Source organism: Myotis yumanensis, unplaced genomic scaffold (assembly GCF_028538775.1).
Source record: "Myotis yumanensis isolate MYYU_CA2020_CCGP unplaced genomic scaffold, mMyoYum1.0.hap1 SCAF_7, whole genome shotgun sequence".
NCBI classification, from domain to species: domain Eukaryota; kingdom Metazoa; phylum Chordata; class Mammalia; order Chiroptera; family Vespertilionidae; genus Myotis; species Myotis yumanensis.
The window spans coordinates 32,454,049-32,470,785 of NW_027223758.1; the positions used below are offsets into that span (position 1 = coordinate 32,454,049).

Sequence of the window (16,737 nt, forward strand, 5' to 3'; positions counted from 1 at the left end):
GGCGGTGGGCGGAGCTGAGCAGCTGTGGCATCTGGAACAAGTATAAATAGCTGTCTGGGTGGAGCTTGGCCAAACAGGGGTTTGCAGCTGCAGCGGTTCTAGGGCAGACCTGTCCACTGCTGGCCACAGCGGGGACACCCAGGCACGGAGCGGGGCCGGGGGCTCTGACCAGACACCCCTCACCATCACCACATCTCCGGATGCTCTCCTGGCCGGCCATGCTGCTGGGGGGCCTCCTCCTCACCGTGGCCACCCTGACCGTGGCCCAGCGGAGGGGGCAGGAGGTGAGAGAGCGCCGCCTGGCGCATCGCGTCCAGCATGGCCAGTGCAGCTACACCTTCCTGCTGCCAGAGCCGGAGGCCTGCGCTCCAGAGACTGGGGGGACCTTCAGGGGCTCCAACAGCCTCCAGAGGGACTCGCTGAACCTAGTGGCCTGGCCTACCAAGCGGATGCAACACCTGGAGAAGATGCTGGAGAACAACACGCAGCGGCTGCAGAAGGTACGGGCTGGGCCTGCGGGGGGCGGGGGGGGGGGCGGGGGGAGGCAGCAATTGGCAGCTGGAGCATCCACCCCAGAGGCCTTCCCTGGGCACAGAGGGCCAGGCTGATGGGACCCTTGTCTCTGAATTGCAGAGACTGAGATAATGAGGCCCAGAGAGGGGCAGGGATAAGCCTGAGGCCACACAGCAAGACTGGGCAGGGTCAGAACTGGAAACCTGACTCCCTAACTGCCCATCACTCATTCACCTGATAAAAGCTACCATGGGCCAGGCCCTGCCCGAGTGCTGGGGATTCACCAGCAAATAAACAGTATGTCCCCTTCTGGACTAGTGGGGGCAGAGGCATAAAGAGATGAACAGTAAAAATCTACCCGGCCAGATGGTGAAGCAAAATGAAAGAGGGGGAAAGGCAAGAAGTGGCCAGAGGTGGCTATTTGAGGTCAGAGAAGTCGAGAGAACCCTGAGAACAAGTGGAGTGAAGGAGCGGCCCATGCGGGACCTGGGAGGAGGGCCTTTCCGACAGAGGGACCAGCGAGTGCGAAGGCTGGGAGGTGGGAACGCAGCCGGGTGCCTGGGGACAGCAGGATGGCCAGTGCGGCTGGAGCAGAGGAGGAGGGGGATGAAGGGTGAGGGATGAGACCGGAGGAGAGGGGAGGGCAGTCCATGTTGGGCATTGGAGGCCTCTGGACGGACTTTGGCTCTTGCTCTGAGCACCCTGGGAGCCATTGCAGGATTCTGAGCAGGAAAAGACACACCTGAATCGGTTTGAACAGACCAGTCCGTAGGGGACAGGGTGGAGGTTTGAAGCCCGAGGAGGAGGCTGCTGCAGCCACCAGGCAAGAGCGATGGAGGCCTGAAGCAGGATGGGGCTGGAAGTGGGCGTTGATGCCATTCATGTCGACAGTCAGATGCTGGTATATCCTGAAGAGGGAGCTGGTGGGCTCTGCTGATGCATTGGGTAGGGGGTGGCAGAGACAAGGAGCTGAGGACACCACTGCCATGTGCCCCAGGCCAGTGCCACTAGGAGCTCCTGCCCTCATTTTTTCAGCAAACACTCTGAGCTCCTACTGCGTGCCAGGCCCGAGGTCGGGCACTGCGGTGAACGAGGCAGGCTTGGCCTTGGGGCCGGCGTAGGGGCAAGAAAGGCATCCTGCAGGTCCCGAGATGGACCTGGCCAGCCCTCTAAGTAGGAGCTACCGAGGGAGAGAGCAGGACCCAGGCACCAGAGACCGTCTGATCGATAGCAGGAGTGGAGAGGAGTGAACCGATTCCGGGAGCTTTTGAATGTATGAAACAGCAGACAGCAGCTTATAGACTCAGGTGAGAGCAAAGGAGACAAGAGTGATCCCCGAGGTGCCTCTCCAAGGATCGGGCCCTTCTTACCATGGTTTCCAGATTGTTCCAATCGTGTGCCCACGCAGCAATGTTCACTCCCTAATACGTGCATATTTATCAGATAGCTATGCACGGGTGCCCACATGAAGATCGTATGTACAAGGGATGACACAAACGGAAATGCACATCAAGTGAAAATGAACATTAAAAAGATGACATAGGACCCTGGCCGGTGTGGCTCAGCAGGTTCGGCATCGTCCCATGCACCCAAAGATTGCCCGTTCAGTTCCCAGTAGGGGTCGTGCAGGAGGCAGCCAATCAATGTCTCACTCACATCAGTGTTTCTCTCTCCCTCCCCCTCCCTTCCTCTCTCTCTGAAAATCACTAAAAAAAATCTTTTAAGAAAGATGCCATGTGAAATCATGCAAATTGAAGTTCTGGTATTTTCTCCCGGTTTCCCAAAGGACTGCCTTTTGCACACCCTGGGGGCTCCATCCGCAAGGGAGAGGCTGCCCTGCACCTGTCTTACCACGTGCGCCATGCACACACTCACACCTTCGTGCACACACACACTTAATCTCCTGTTTCACTCCTGCCCAGACCACCCGTCTCCTCAGCCCTCACTCAGCATCTTCCCACCTGCCCTCCCACTACCTGCCCTGCAACACCTCCAGCCTCCACCATCCCACCCTCAGGCCCCCTCCCTCAGGCCCCCCTCCAGGGAGCTCTTGGCTTCACACTCTGGAGCCAACCCAGTTGGGGCGCCATGCTGCCCTGAAATGTGTGTCTTCAGGCACCTGTTTCCAGTCCCATAAAAGTTACTCCAAACCTCACCTTCCTTAGGCCTCCATCCTGAACCCCACCCATCTTCTCACCAGACCATGGACCTCCTGCAACAAGAAATGGGGCCCGGGAGAGAGGTGCCCCTCAGCAGCCTCCCCCACACCTGCAGGCTCACCTGCGCACCCGCCCGTCCCCAGAGCCTTTCTCCAGGGGCCAAGGCCGCTTCTCCGTTCTAGGCTGTGAGCCCATCCTCTGCAGCCCCTCAACCTCCTCCAATCAACATCCTTCCTGTGTCTCCATCCACTGCTCCCTCCCTGCTGGCCCTCCCGCTTCGTGCTTAATCGCATCCAGGCATCTGCCGTGTTTCAAAAGGAAGAGAAAGAGGAGGGAGAGAGGAAACAACCCTCTTCATCCCACAGCCCCTCCGACTCTGGCCTGGCTCTCAGAAGCCCACATGCTCTACCTCTGCTGCCTCAAGGCCCACTTCCTCGTTCCCGTAAGGTCGCCCCCCACACCCCACTTCCCACATCAACGGCCACGGCTCAGTCTTCATCATACTTGACCTCCTGACAAATCTAGTACCGCTGCCCAGCACCATCCTTCCAGAAGCTGTCTCCATCAGCAACCCTCATCTACAAGGCCTGCTGTTCCAACCACTTTCCCTACCTCCACGGGCCCGCCCTGGACAGCCACCCCATCTCCTTCCTACCTAGACGGTCCTCACAGCCACCGTCCTGGACTCCGTTTCCACCCAGCACCACAGTCCTTTCTGCACAGCAGGCAGCGGGGTCCTGCTCAAACCTAAGTCAGATCCTGCCCCTCCTCTGCCCAAACCCTTCCCAGGGCTCCCATAAGAGCAAATAGCCTTAACTCCTGGAACACCCCTCCCCCAGATACCCACATGTCTCATCCCCGACCTCCCTCAGGTCTTTGGTTAAATGTCACCTCCTCAGAAAGGCCCTCCTTGTCCATCCTATTTAGAACAGTCACCCTCCTGCTATCCCTCCACCTGGTTTTGGTTTTTCCCTTAGCACTTACTACTACCTGTTCTTACGAGCATTTCTTTTGGTCTGTGAGCTGCCAGAGGGCAGGGACCATGTCTCTTCTGTTCACTTCTGTGTTCCCAGGGCTGGAACGGTGCCTGGCACATAGTAGGTGCTCAATCCGTATCTCCTGGATGCATGGTGTTCCTCCCATCTCGCAGGTTGCCCCTGCTTCTCCCCCTATCCTGAAATGTTGGTGTTTCCCAGGACTTCATCTCATCTCTTGGTTTCCTCTCACCCTTAGTGGCACTGCCCTCCGTCCGGGCTGCCCCCCACCAGTCCTGCTCACTGTCTCCAACCTGCTCCTCCATGACACCAGATGGGCACCTGATGGGTTCCTGTGCCCCAAATCCATAACCCTGATGTCCCCCCACCCCTGGAGCCCAACTGTTGGGATTCGAAACCAGTGTCTCAGCTCCAAAGTTGTCTGACGCTCAGCTCTTCCCTCCCCTGCCCACTGCTCTCTCTGTTTAAGATATCATCACCCAGCCAGCAGGCCTCTGCACCTAGAGCTGTCCTTCACCTCCTCTCCCCCCACCCCTACCCGCCAGACAGCATGTCCCATCCATCCTGCTGCTTCAGCTTCTCTCGTCAGCATCCATCCTCCCATCTACCTGGCGCTGCCCTGGCTGCTGCCCTGGCTCAGGCCTCATCAACTCCCATCTGGCTTCTCTACCCCGAGTCTCACCCTCTCATCCACTTTACTCCCCTGGATGCCTGGTGCTTAGACAACACTGACTCAGCCAAAGGATGGATTTAAACTGAAGGCTTTTGGGTCAAAAGGTCACCCAGCTCATCCCTTCAGCTCACAGTGGACTGTTCTCTCCTTGCGCCCATCCACCTAGTCTGATAATCCCGAGTCCCCATAGGACACCATGGGCCTGCGGTCACTGATGTAGGAGTCAGGCCATCCTGAGTTCGCAGCCTGGCCCCGGCCCTTCCCTGCCACATGGCTATGGATGAGTGAGTCTCTGTTTCCCCGTCTCTGAAATGGAGAAGACGGCAGCACGTCAGGGGGTGGCTGGGGAAACCAGCGAGGTCACTCCCGAGCCACTCTCAGCCTGCTGCCGGCTACGGTCCTGCTTCGCGTAGCCCACCTGGGCAAGAATGCAGAGGACTGATGGGCCATCATTTACTCAACATAATCTCTGTTTTGAACTCTGTACCACGGGTTGGGGGAAGCTCAGTCCTGGTCAAGTCATCCAAGGATGGCAGATAACCTCAGGGTTGGGAATGTCACTTGTCTACGCTGGTGTTCTCGAGGGGTCCCCCATCATGCTGGGTCTTTGGTGGGGTTCATGCAAGTGTTGGCCATGTTATCTCCTACGTGACAGACCCCTTGGGTTGAGTGCTTCCTCATGCCTTTCAGTGCCCAGTCCTTCTGTGCCCGAGGAGCTGGCCACAGGTCGGGCTCACAGGCCTAACCACACCTGGCAGTCGCTTTCCCCGAGTCCTGCACTTCCGGGGGTGGCATCAGAGACTAGAAGGTGAGAGCCCAACGCTGGAGCCCAACTGTTGGGATTCGAAACCAGTTCTGCCTCTTCTTCGCTGTGTGGCCCGGGGCAAGTTGCTTCACCTCTCTGAGCCTTGGTTTCCTTTCCTATAAAGTGGAATGACAGCTACCTACCTCTGTGAGGTGAGGCACAGGCAGTCCTCGGTCCGGTGCCAGGTACCTAGTAAACTCTCAATACGTATTGCCCGTTTCCATTCGGCGCTCGCCCTGGGAATAGCAACATGAGTCCTATGATTCCTGGGTCCCTCCTCCCCCAGCTGAGACATATGACCCCTGGCTCAGTGATAGGCAGCATTTGAACAGTCACTCCTCTCCCTCCTACTCTCCCCGGCCGCAGTCAGGAACTTCAGCGGCCATGATCGTGACCTCCCTCTGGCTCTTCTCTTGTGTAGTCTATCTTGTATAGTCTTTGAAACGCCAATGCCACTTTTTGGCTTCTTCTAGGACAGTCCAGAAGAGAAAAAAGTGATTTTCAAAATAGCCTTATCTAGTGACAGCAGCAGCATCATCACCATGGCCATTGGGGTGACCTGGGGTGACAGGAGATAGCCTGCCCCCCGACCCAGCACCCAGCAAGATTCTGTTCATCTTGGTGGGTGCAGGGGTGCTGTTGCAAGCTCCCAATGGCCAATGCCTGCCCAGCCATACCCCAGCTCCTCCCCTGCACAGATAAGGAAACTGAGGCCAACCAAGAGAAGGGACTTAGCAGAGTCATGCAGCAGCAAAAACCAACCTCCTTACTCGAGGTTCTTTCTCTGGCTGGAAGGTGTCAGGGAGGTGGGGGTGGCAAGATCTGAGAGACAGCTGGATGCTCCCTTCTGCCTCAGAATCCCAATTCCCAGATTCCCACTCTTCTCCCAGCATGCAACTGGCTGGTGTCCTGCCCTATGCTCAGATGTGCATAGGGTGGGGGTGCCCTGCCCTTGCTCCCTCTCCCTGTTTCTTGCTCTGCTCCCCTGAGCCCCTCTCCCTTCCCCTCCTTCTACTGTTCTTACCTTCCTTCCACCTCTCTCTTCTGCCCCAGTGACTCGTGTCCATCAGGACTCTGGGTGGGCTCACAGCAGCTCCAGCCAGGAATGTTGGGGGGCGGGGAGCAGGGCTAGCTGGAGGGCAGGCTCCCCTAGCTGAGCCGAGAGGTACCGTGGTTAGTCACATGGCCTCCTGGGTCACCACAGACCAGCTCTGTGACCCGGTGTAGGCCCTCACTCGGTGCCACATTTGTGAGGCAAGTGACATGGGGCCATGAGCAGCAGAGCTGGGGAAGTGTCTGCCCGCTGCATGCCCCCAACAAAGGCACACACTATGCCTGCCATTGCCCCAGCTCCCAGCCCCCCAGCAGGAGGTGCATCCTCTGCCCTGGCGCATGCTCCCCACAGGCTCCTTCTGCAGAGGAGGAGAGTGAGGAAAACTGGGGCCACACAGGGCCCCAGGCTCCTGCCCCCCCGCCCCCACCCAGCACCAGAGGGCAGCACGCCTTCTTCCAAGTCTCTGTAGGTCACTCCACTTTCTCCCTGTCCTGGTAGCAGCTGACCCTCTGTGCCTGCGTCACTGTCTGCCTCTCTCCTTTCACCTCTGTGTGCCTCTGCCTCTTGGGGTCTCTCCTGGGGCTCCCACGGTGGCCCTGTGGTTTCTGTGCATGTGTCTCTCTCACTCTCCAATTCTCTCTCTTGTCTGGCTGGTGTCTCCCTTAGCCTCTCCCTGTTATTCTCTCAGATTCTCCCCTCACCACTAGGCCATCTGCCCCCACCACCTCTACCTCCCCAGGCATCCACATGCGCTGTCCACCCTGGAGGACACCCCGGCCCAATGGCCAGCGCCCACCCCTCCAGGGGGAGGCTGGAGGCTGCGCGGGAGCCTCTGACCGGGCACTGCCCCTCGCCTCTGCTGTTTGCTCCAGTTCCCTGACGTCAAACCTCAGAATAACTCAGCCCCTCGCCTGGCGGCCACTGGGCCCTGCCTGACCGGACATGGGTCAGAAGCAAGTGGGGCGGGAATGCAGTGTGGGGTCCTGGCGCAGCCTGAGACCCTCCCTCACTGGCCGGGACTTCCAGCTCCCCGGCCTCCCCAGGCTGCCCGTAAATTCTTGGCATTTTCAGCCGTGGGTTATCCAAACAAGAAATGAATCTCGGTTGCTGAACCAAATCTCTTGGGGTTTGATTTCCTAACCTTCCCCTGGCTGCTTTCTGCTCGGGGCGGGGGGTGGGGTGGAGAAAACAGCATCTATGTCTTGGAGGAAGAAGGCTGTCTTCCCGAGCAGGGAGCCTAGAAAGGCTGGCACCGATGCCCTCAGCCGAGGGATGGCCTGGCGCAGCGGCCTCAGAGGCCCGGAGCACGGCTTCCCCCCAGGAACGGGTTTATTTGTTCAAGCGCCTGGCCCGGCCATCCCGTGGGGCAGGGCATGTGTTTCTGGCTCTTTCCTTCCAGCCCCAGAGCTCGGTGGCTGGGTGTGCACAGACCCTCTCCCTCTTCTCTCCGTGGGCAGGAAATGTGAGAAAACAACCCCTAGGTCTGTCTCCTGAGCCCGCACCTCTGGCCTCAGAGCGTTTGCTTAACCACAGCGCCGGCTCTGCAATGTCTGGAACGGACTCCGGGAATCTTGTGGGATCTGAGGAGGCCTGAGCGGAGGTCAAGTGGCCAGGCCCCAGTGGTACCACTGACCAGCTGTGGGGTCCTGGGGCAGCCACCACCTGCATCATTTGGTTCCTCTAGGAAGTGGAACCGAAAATATTCCCTGCCTCCCAGAGAGAGCGTAGGACAAAGAAAGATAGCCAACATGTACTTACTGTGCGCTAGACACTGCTCTCTGTGCCTTGAGAGAATTATTTCATTTCATTCTCACAACAAGACTGAAGCAAGATGGTTTCCCATTAATGGATGGAGAAACTGAGGCACCAAGCGGCGCCATGGCTTACCCCAGGCCGCATGGCAAGGAAGCGTGAGGAGTCACACTCATACACGCCAGACACCCTCCCACCTCAGGCCTTTGCACTTGTCCTTCCCTCCTGACTGTCCACAGCGGGCCCATCTCACCTTCTCAGCTCAGGTGAGGGTTCCCCTCCCGCTCTGGCTAACCGTGCCCTCGAGCCCAACCATCTCTCCATCTTATTCTCTTCATAGCACTCGTCACCACTGGAATTTAACTGGTGGATTTGGTGACAGTGCCCTGGAATCAGGTAACTTGCCAATTTTGTTCATTCCTGATTCCATAGCGCCTAGGAGAGCACCTAGCACGGAGTAGGTACTCAAGGAATAACTCCTGGCAGAATACATGAAGGAAACTCAGGGTGGGGATTACTTTGAGGAAACGTATTTAGTATGATGATATATATGGGATGTTTGAAAGAACTTTGTGTTGGTGGGTTTGTTTTTTATTGTATTTTATTCCACATTCAATGAAATTCACCCTTTTAACATATAGTTTTATGAGGTGTTTTTTGTTTTGTTTTGTTTTTAATCCTTACCTGAGAATATTTTTCCATTGATTTTTAGAAAGAGTGGAAGAGAGAGGGGAAGTCAGAGAGAAATATCGATTGGTTGCCTCTTGCATGCACCCCAACCAGGGCCCAGGCTGGGAGGAGCCTGCAACCAAGGTACGTGCCCTTGACCGGAATTGAAGCCGGGACCCTTTGGTCTGCAGGTCAACACTCTATCTACTGAGCCAAACCGGCTAGGGCTGTTCTATGAGTTTTGACAAATGTGTACAGTCCTGTAACAACACCATAGTCATGATATAGACTTTGCAAACTCCAAAAAGTTCTTATCACCCTTTGTGGTCAGTCCTTGCCCCCAGGCCTAAGCCCCTGGCAGCCACAGATTCTGACTTTTCCAGAAAGTCATATAAATAAACCAGACAGCGTGTAGCCTCTGAGTACGCAGGCTTTGTTCACTCGGCAAAATACATCGGAGAGTCACTCAGGTTCCTGCGAGGCTTCCTTTATGTTGCTGAGCAGGGCCCATTGGATGGATGGACCCAGGTTGTTCATCTGTTTGCCGGTTGAAGTCTTCTTTATTTAAATACTGAGGAGGAAAAGGTGTGAGAAGATTTCCGTGGCTCCCAACACTCAACCACAGACACTCATCCGTTCTCTTTCCGAAATCTGGCTCTTCTTCCCCAGCCCCAGCCCCTGCCTGTCAAGGCGCCTTCCCTTTCTTCCAAGGCCCTTTTCAAGTGCCCTCTGCTCAGTGAGGAGCAGGGTTTCCTGTCCCCATGTCCCAGGGTGGTGAGTGAGCTCAGAGCAGCAGAGGAGGCCCACCGCTGGAGGGAGCAGAGCCAGAGCTCAAACCCAGGGCCAGCGGGGAAGCAGGTAGCCCAAGGGCCTAAGATCAGCCTCTTTGCAGGCTGGAGGGATGCTGGGAGTCCAGGCCCTCTTTCCCCATCTTAGCCCTAAAAATGTGCCAGCATGAGGGTGAGAGAGCAGGGGTAGGTCTAATGGTGGGGTGGGAGGAAGCTGTGGCCGATCCCATCACCTGTGGGTACCTTCATTGGGAACCCTCCCCAACCCTTTCAGCCGGCTCCTGAGCCCTGGTATAAACCCAACCCCCACCACCCAGGCTGACATCAGTCACCAGACTCTCACCTTGGCCATACTGGGCCCATCTGGACTGCATTACCCATCCCAGAACTCGCAATGGTGGGTGGGTGGGTGTGGCAAATGAGATAATGAGTCCCAGCTGTGGGTAGCCTTTGTCCCACTCAGCCACTTGCAGCCAAAGGACCAGTGAGAGACCAATGAGGGAGTTCCTGTCACTCAAGATGACCCTCAGCTACCCTGAGGTCCTACCCAGCTCTGTAGTCCGGAGGAAGCCCCTGAGCAAGGAGTCTTGGAAGCTAGCCCACCAAGTAGTGACCTTGGGCAAGTCTTCTGGGCCTCGGTTTGTCCATCTGCAGCGAGAGGCTTGGGGGATGCCTGCGGAGGCCTTAGGGCAGGAATGAACTTGCTGCCTCAGAGTGTGGGGCAGAAGCTCAGGGCCTAGGAGTCCTGGGGGTGGGGGTGGGGTGGTGCACAGGATTCAACAGAATAGGTTATATTTTTTCTCGAGTGTGGAAAATACATAGCTTTTATTGTATTATTCTTTGTATGTGTGAAGTATACCATAATAATGTTTTAAATTTTTTAAGATGAGGATAAGAATGGAGGTGAGAAAATGGAGACAATTTGTTCAAGAAGTTATATTATTGAGGGGACCAGAGAAATTGGAGGCATAGTTGAAGGGGTCTGGGAGGTCCAAGATTTTTTCTCTTTACTTTTAATTTTTATTGATTTTTAGAGAGAAACAAAGGGAGAGAGAGAGAGAAAGAGAGAAACGTTGATCTGATCAGCTGCCTCCTGCACACCCCCTGACAGGATGGCGAGCCCACAACCAGGGTATGGGCCCAGGGAATCGAACCGGTGACCTTTCGGTGCACAGGGCGACACCCAACCAACTGAGCCACACCAGCCAGGCTTTTCTTCACTTTTCACATGGGAGCTGTTGAAGCATGTGTGTGTGCTGCAGGGGACCATGGGCTGGGGGCTGAGGATGCAGGGAAAGAAGGGGGCGCCGAGGGGACAGAGGCTTGAGAAGCTCAGAAGTGCTTGTCTCCCTGGTGCTCAGCCCACTTGGTGACCTCTGCACTCAGGGTCCTCCCACTTGAGTGTCAGACTCACCAGGACGGCTGGTGTCACCCCAGAGCTCCTGGTTCAGTGGGTGTGGGGTGAGACCTAGAAATGTGCATTTCTAATGAGCTCCCTGGGGATACTGTTTCAAGGACCACACTTTGAGAACCACTGTTTTAATCAATACCAGTGAGCCCAGAGGCACCCTCTTCTGGATTTGACCTTGCACTACAATAGAAGATGCTCCTTCCAAAGCACTCTGGGGAGGGGAGGGGAGCAGACAATTGAGATGGCAGAGGGGAGAAGAGATGAAGGAGGAAGCAGCCAGAGCCTGGGCCCCCGGCCAAGGTTACCACCTCTCTCTGGGGAGAACCAGTCTTCCCAGGCGCCCTGGGAGCTGCCCTGAGGGACCTCCGGGAAGACTGAGGGAGAGCGTGAGGAAAGAAGCTGGGAGTGTGTGTGGAGGGGGTGGGGGGAGTGGCAAGAGGCCAGCATGTGTGCAGAATGGAGAGGGAGTGCCAGAGGGGCACTGGGCCCTGAGACACGCCGTTCACCTTTGCAACTTGATCCCGGTGTCTCTGCCAGCCCAGCTCCTCCTGCTCTTGGGGGAAAGGCAGTCCTGTCAGGAAATGAACATTACCTTGGGGGATCCCAGAACTTTCAAGCTGGGAGGACCCTTGGAGACAGGCCAGCTCAGCCCTGTGTGGCAGATGGAGAGGGCCAGGAAAATAAAAGTCCATTTTGGCAGATGGACCTGCAAACTCTTATACGAGGGAGAGATGTGTCCCCACTCTCTGCTGCTGGCTGTCCCCCAGGAAGCTGGGTAATGGGCATGACTGTGGGGGCTATGCTCTGACCCTGGCTGCTCCCCCTTTTCTATCAATTCATTGAGCACCCAGCATGCGATAAGCATTCTGCTAGACATGGAGAGAAAGCGGTGAGCAGGACCAAATTTCTGGCTTAGTGGAATTGACATTCCAAGGGTAAAGCAGGCAATAGACAGAGAAATATGTACTATAAAGTGAGGGATTGATAAGTGATAAGAAGAGACCTGAAACGACATGAGGGAGTGAGCCATGCGATAGGGATGGTGGGGAGAGGCTTCTCCACGCAGAGGGAACAGCATGTGCAAAGGCCCTGAGGTAGGCACGTGCTTGCTGTGTTGGAGGGATGTCACAGAGGCCAGTGCCTCTGGAGCGAGGGAGGAAGAGAGGACTCAAGAGAAAATCAGAGTGGTGGCGGGAGGCCAGGTCATGTAGCAAGCTGCAGGCATAGCAGGCTTCGGCTTTCCCTGTGAGTAAGGAAGGAACCCTGGGAGAGGTTTGAGGGAGGGAGCATGTGATCTGACTTAGTTTAACAGGATCCCTCTGGCTGCTGAGTGGAGGATGGACTAGGCAGAGAGGGACAAGAGTGGAGGCCGAGAAGCCAGGGAGAGAGCTGCTGGAATAGTCCAGGCGGGAGGTAATGGTGGCCTGGCATGGCAGGGAGGTCTCTCCTGGTTGTTCTATGTCCTTCGTGGAGACATATGAAGGGGCAGGAGCCTTCCCCCCGCCCCTGCCCATGACCCCGCCCACGGTCTCCCCACAGCTGGAAAGGTACATCCAGATGAACTTGAGGTCGCAGCTGGCGCAGGCACGGCAGCACGTGGTCCAGAACCAGACGGCCGCCGTGCTGGAGCTGGGCACCAGCCTCTTGAACCAGACCACCGCCCAGGCCCACCGGCTGACTGACATGGAGGCTCAGGTACCAGGGGGTGAGCGGGTGGCATCGGTGGGGGGGCTGCGCCGGCCAGGCTGGCTCACAGCCCAGGTCATCTTGCCTTGACCTCTGTTCCTGGGTCATGTCAGGGCCTCCTCTGGGCCTGCATCCTCCTGGGGCCCCTCCTGATGACCCTGTCACAGAATTGTCTCCCACCAGGCCACGAGTCCTAGGGGGGACACTCGCTCTGGCTCCTGGGCCTCTGTGACCCCAATGCTCAGGTCTGTGCCTGGCACTGGGCTGAAGGGGGACAGCACACTCCCCTGTCCTCAGGGGGCTCACAGTGCTCCGGGGGAGATGGGAAATAATTCATTAGATCTCAGGGGGCCACTGACTGAGAGAGGAGACAGCTGTATAAATGGGAGGGTGAGTTCGTGAATGGATGAAAAGGCGACTGACAAATGGGCACGCGTTTGTTGAAGCCCTACTATGTGCCAGGCACGGCTAGAGGGGCCCGGTACTAGTTTATAGCACTAAATAAAACAGGTATGTGGTCCTACCCTCATGGAGCTTCCTTCCTAAGGAGGTTTAAGAACATAAACAGCATAAACAACATATGTGTGAGGTGGGGATAGTGCTAAGGAGACATAGCATGGGTGAGAGCGATGGGAGTGTGTGGTGGCAGAGGCGGGAGGGGTGAGTTGCAGATTTAGATCGTGAGGCCAGGAAAGCACCATTGAGCAGGTAGGATTGGAGCCTTTACTAGGAATGCAGTCCAGACAGGGAAAACAGCATGTGCAAAGGCCCAGAGAGGGGACCAGGCTGACAAGCTCCAGGAACATCAAGAAGGCTAGTGTGGCTGGAGTGGCGAGGGAGCAAGTGGTGGGCCAGGGGTCAGAGAGGTGATGGGGCAGATGGATCACAGGCCCCCTCCAGAGGGTGAGAGCTGGGCTTTCTCACTCAGGATGTGGGAACTGCGGGAAGACTTTGAGCAGAGAATGGACTGTAGGGGACAAGGGCAGGAACAGGGAGCCCAGTGAATAAGCTGGCACAGGACACAGGGTGAGAGATGACGAAGACCAGGCCAGAGTGGGGTCCATGGACAGGGAGGGGAGTGGTCAGTAGCCATGTGGAAGATAGAGCTGATGGGACTCGCTGATGGATGAGCTGTGGGGGTCAAGCCTGAGCAGGGGGAATGGAGCTGCCGTGTGCAGTGACGGGAAGAGCAAATTTAGGATGAAGATCATAAGCTCAGTTAGGGCCTGTGAGTGAGTGAATGAGTGAATGAATGAATGAATGAACAACCACGGGAACTCACTACGGGGAGGGTGAAACAGATCAGCAAGTTTCTGGGATGGCAGAGCCCGTGGGCAGGTGGGCAGTTGCTGGGAAGGCCTCCTGCAGGGCTTACGTAGCCCCCGCCCCCTCCTGCTCGCCGAGGCAGGTACTGAACCAGACATCAAGAATGGAGATCCAGATGCAGGAGACCTCACTGTCCACCAACAAGCTGGAGAAGCAGCTGCTTCTACAAGGCCTTGAGCTCCACCGGCTACAGGACTACAACAGGTGGGCGCTGCCCCCGGGCCAGGAGAGGGGCTGGGGCCCAAGCTGAGGGCCAGGGCTGGGCTGGAAGCTGGATGTGGTCTAGCGCCTGGGACAGGGGCTGGGACAGAGCTAGAGGCCTAGATTAGGACTGGAGTGAGGCATCATTTGGGGACTAGGGCTGGAGCTAGAGCTGGGGCTAGGCCAGGGCAGTGATAAGGACTAAAATTAGGGTTGGAAACCAGACTGACCTTGGAGGGAAGGTGGACACTGGGGTGGACTGAGGCTGGAGCTGGGGGCCAGGCAGGTACAGGGCCTGGGTGGGGACAGGCATTTTCCTGGAGCTCAGGGCACCCTGACTCTTTCTTTCTCCCTCCCTCCTTCCTTCCTTCCTTCTTTGCTTCCTCCCTTTCTTCCTTTCTCCATTTATATATTTTGTAAATTTTTAACAGCTTTATTGAGCTACAATTTATGTACCATACAACTTACCCTGTAAATCTTCATCTGATTTATTCATTTGTAAAAAAAATAATAATAAATCTGATCTCATTCACCAATTTCCCTTCCCAGAAGCAAGCACCGTCAGTTACCAATTTCCTGTCTGCATGATAGAGAGTCTCTGTATTTATCAGCAAATACATATGAGGGAACACCCTTCAAATTACAAAGAAAAAAGAGTCATGGGGTATAGCTGAGGCAGACACCCAAGGCTGATTTCATCTCAGTTTCGAGCTGAGTAGAGAAAAAACTGCCAGGGTCAGGGTGCTGGAGGCGGCAAAACGCACACACAGAGACCGCCACAGGCCTGTGTACACGGCGAGGTGTTATTGTTGCTCATGTGATGGGTCAAGATAAGGCCGCGAGGACCGCCCAGCCCCCTCTGGTCTGGGTGCAGTTAATGATAGTTTGTCACCTTCTTATTCTTACCCTCCCACCCCCAGGTGGGGCAGGGCAAAGACTGGGATGCTTCCCATCACTCTGAATTGGCACCAGGTGCCTAGAAATCAGTGCAGATGGGTGGCGTCAATTAGCTCTTGGCCACTGGAGATGGCTAAAATTCTAGAATCTGAGTGAGCCCAAATTCCCTCTCTTCCTGCAACATACAGTGGGGCCTTGACTTACGAGTGTCCTGACTAACGAGTTTTTTGAGATACCAGCTGTCTCTCGGCCGATTTTTTGCATTGAGTTGATAGAGTAATTTGAGTTAACGAGCTCCTTAATGAGCTCCTTAACGAGCTCGGTCTCCGAACGAATTAAACTCGTAAGTCAAGGCCCCACTGGACCCAGGGGGAATTCCCTCTGCCCTGGCTGGGCTTAGTGTTTTAGCCTGGAGAATGGGTCAGCATGACCTCACCTATAAGAAAATCTCTCCCTCCTTTCGCTTTCCCTCAGCCACCCACCCACCTGCAGCAGAGGGCGCCACTGTTCTTAGTTTTTTGTGTGCCCCCCCCCCCCATCATTCAACCAACAATATTTGGGGGGAAGAGGAAGGAATTATTTCTTGAGCTCTTACCATGTGTCAGGCACTATTTATAGACCCAGGGGTTAGAGAAGTGAACAAATAGACAAAAATCCCAGTCCTGGTAGAACGGACATTCTAGAAGCTGATATAAGAAGGTTTCTTATAGATGAATATTTAATGTGTGGATATAAATATGTATGAATTTTGCCCTACTGAAACCCAAATGTGGGCTTCTACTCTTTTGTACCTTGGTTTGGGGGTTGGCTGGTTTTTCCCAGTGACCCTGGAAATGGTTCTGTAAGTGCATGACACCCTCGCTCATTCTCTTCTCCTGTCCCTGCATTTATTTCCACGTCCCCAATTAATGGGTATTGAGGTTGTTTCCAATTTTTTGGCAGTTGAGCCAGTGATGCGATGAACAGCATTCCATGTCTCACATCTGTGGGATAACATGCCAAACGTGGAAGGGCTGAGTAGAAAGCCTCTTTCTTTCAAAAACTTTTTTTCCAACTCATTACAAAAAGGCCTCATGCTTATATCATCAGTCAATAGAGACCTGTGTAAAATGAAAGGGAACGCCGGCCCCTTCCCCCAGCCCCTCTTCCTCCCCCCCATCTCCACCACGCAAGCCTGCTCTGCAGCAGTAACAGCGCTTAGTGGATTCTTTCACTTTTTCTTTTGCTTTTCCACAACGCAGGCAGGCACCACTGCGTCCTTCCACGTTTTTCCGCATCTTTCCCTATAAGTTCACCTGCAACCCTCCACATTTACACTAATGCTTTTCTTCTTTCTCTCTCTTTTATTCTCCCACATGTGGGGTTACACTAGAGGCATCGGTGTGCCCGGGTTGTTCCTCGCCAAGTCCTGGGCATCCTTCCAATCCTGTGCAGGCGACTCTGCCTCCTCCTCTTCGTGGCTCCCGAACATTTCCAGGAACAGCAGACAGAACAGACTCAGCCAGCCTTGGCTGCTGGGCACTTGGGCTATTTCGTTTTACTGTCACCACAAATCCCCCGATGGCATCTGCTCCTGGACGGTCCTTCCTGAGCGGGGACTGCCTGGCCAAAGGCCAGCAGATCAGGAGTTGATCGGGGCTACTGGTTTGCTGGCATGTTCCTCCCAGCCCCACCTCTTCCCTCTGCTGGACCCAAATCTCTCTCACAGAACTGAGTCTCTCTCTCCTCCATTTCTCACTCTGGGCCACGGGCCTCTGAGCTTTGTAACTCTGGCTGGACGCTCTGCCTCTCTGAGCCTCAGCGCGGGT

The 16,737-nt window shown here is 55.6% G+C and overlaps 1 protein-coding gene across 1 annotated transcript in view; it reads left to right on the forward strand.

Moving 5' to 3' along the window:
• Window positions 1-200: 200 nt before the first annotated feature.
• The window catches only part of ANGPT4 (angiopoietin 4), a 29,014-nt gene continuing 12,477 nt past the window's right edge, over window positions 201-16,737 (forward strand). Inside the window, exons 1-3 of the mRNA XM_070421472.1 lie at window positions 201-500; window positions 12,359-12,514; window positions 13,914-14,035. Coding sequence (XP_070277573.1) covers window positions 201-500; window positions 12,359-12,514; window positions 13,914-14,035 — 578 coding nt within the window. The remainder of the gene's footprint in view (window positions 501-12,358; window positions 12,515-13,913; window positions 14,036-16,737) is intronic.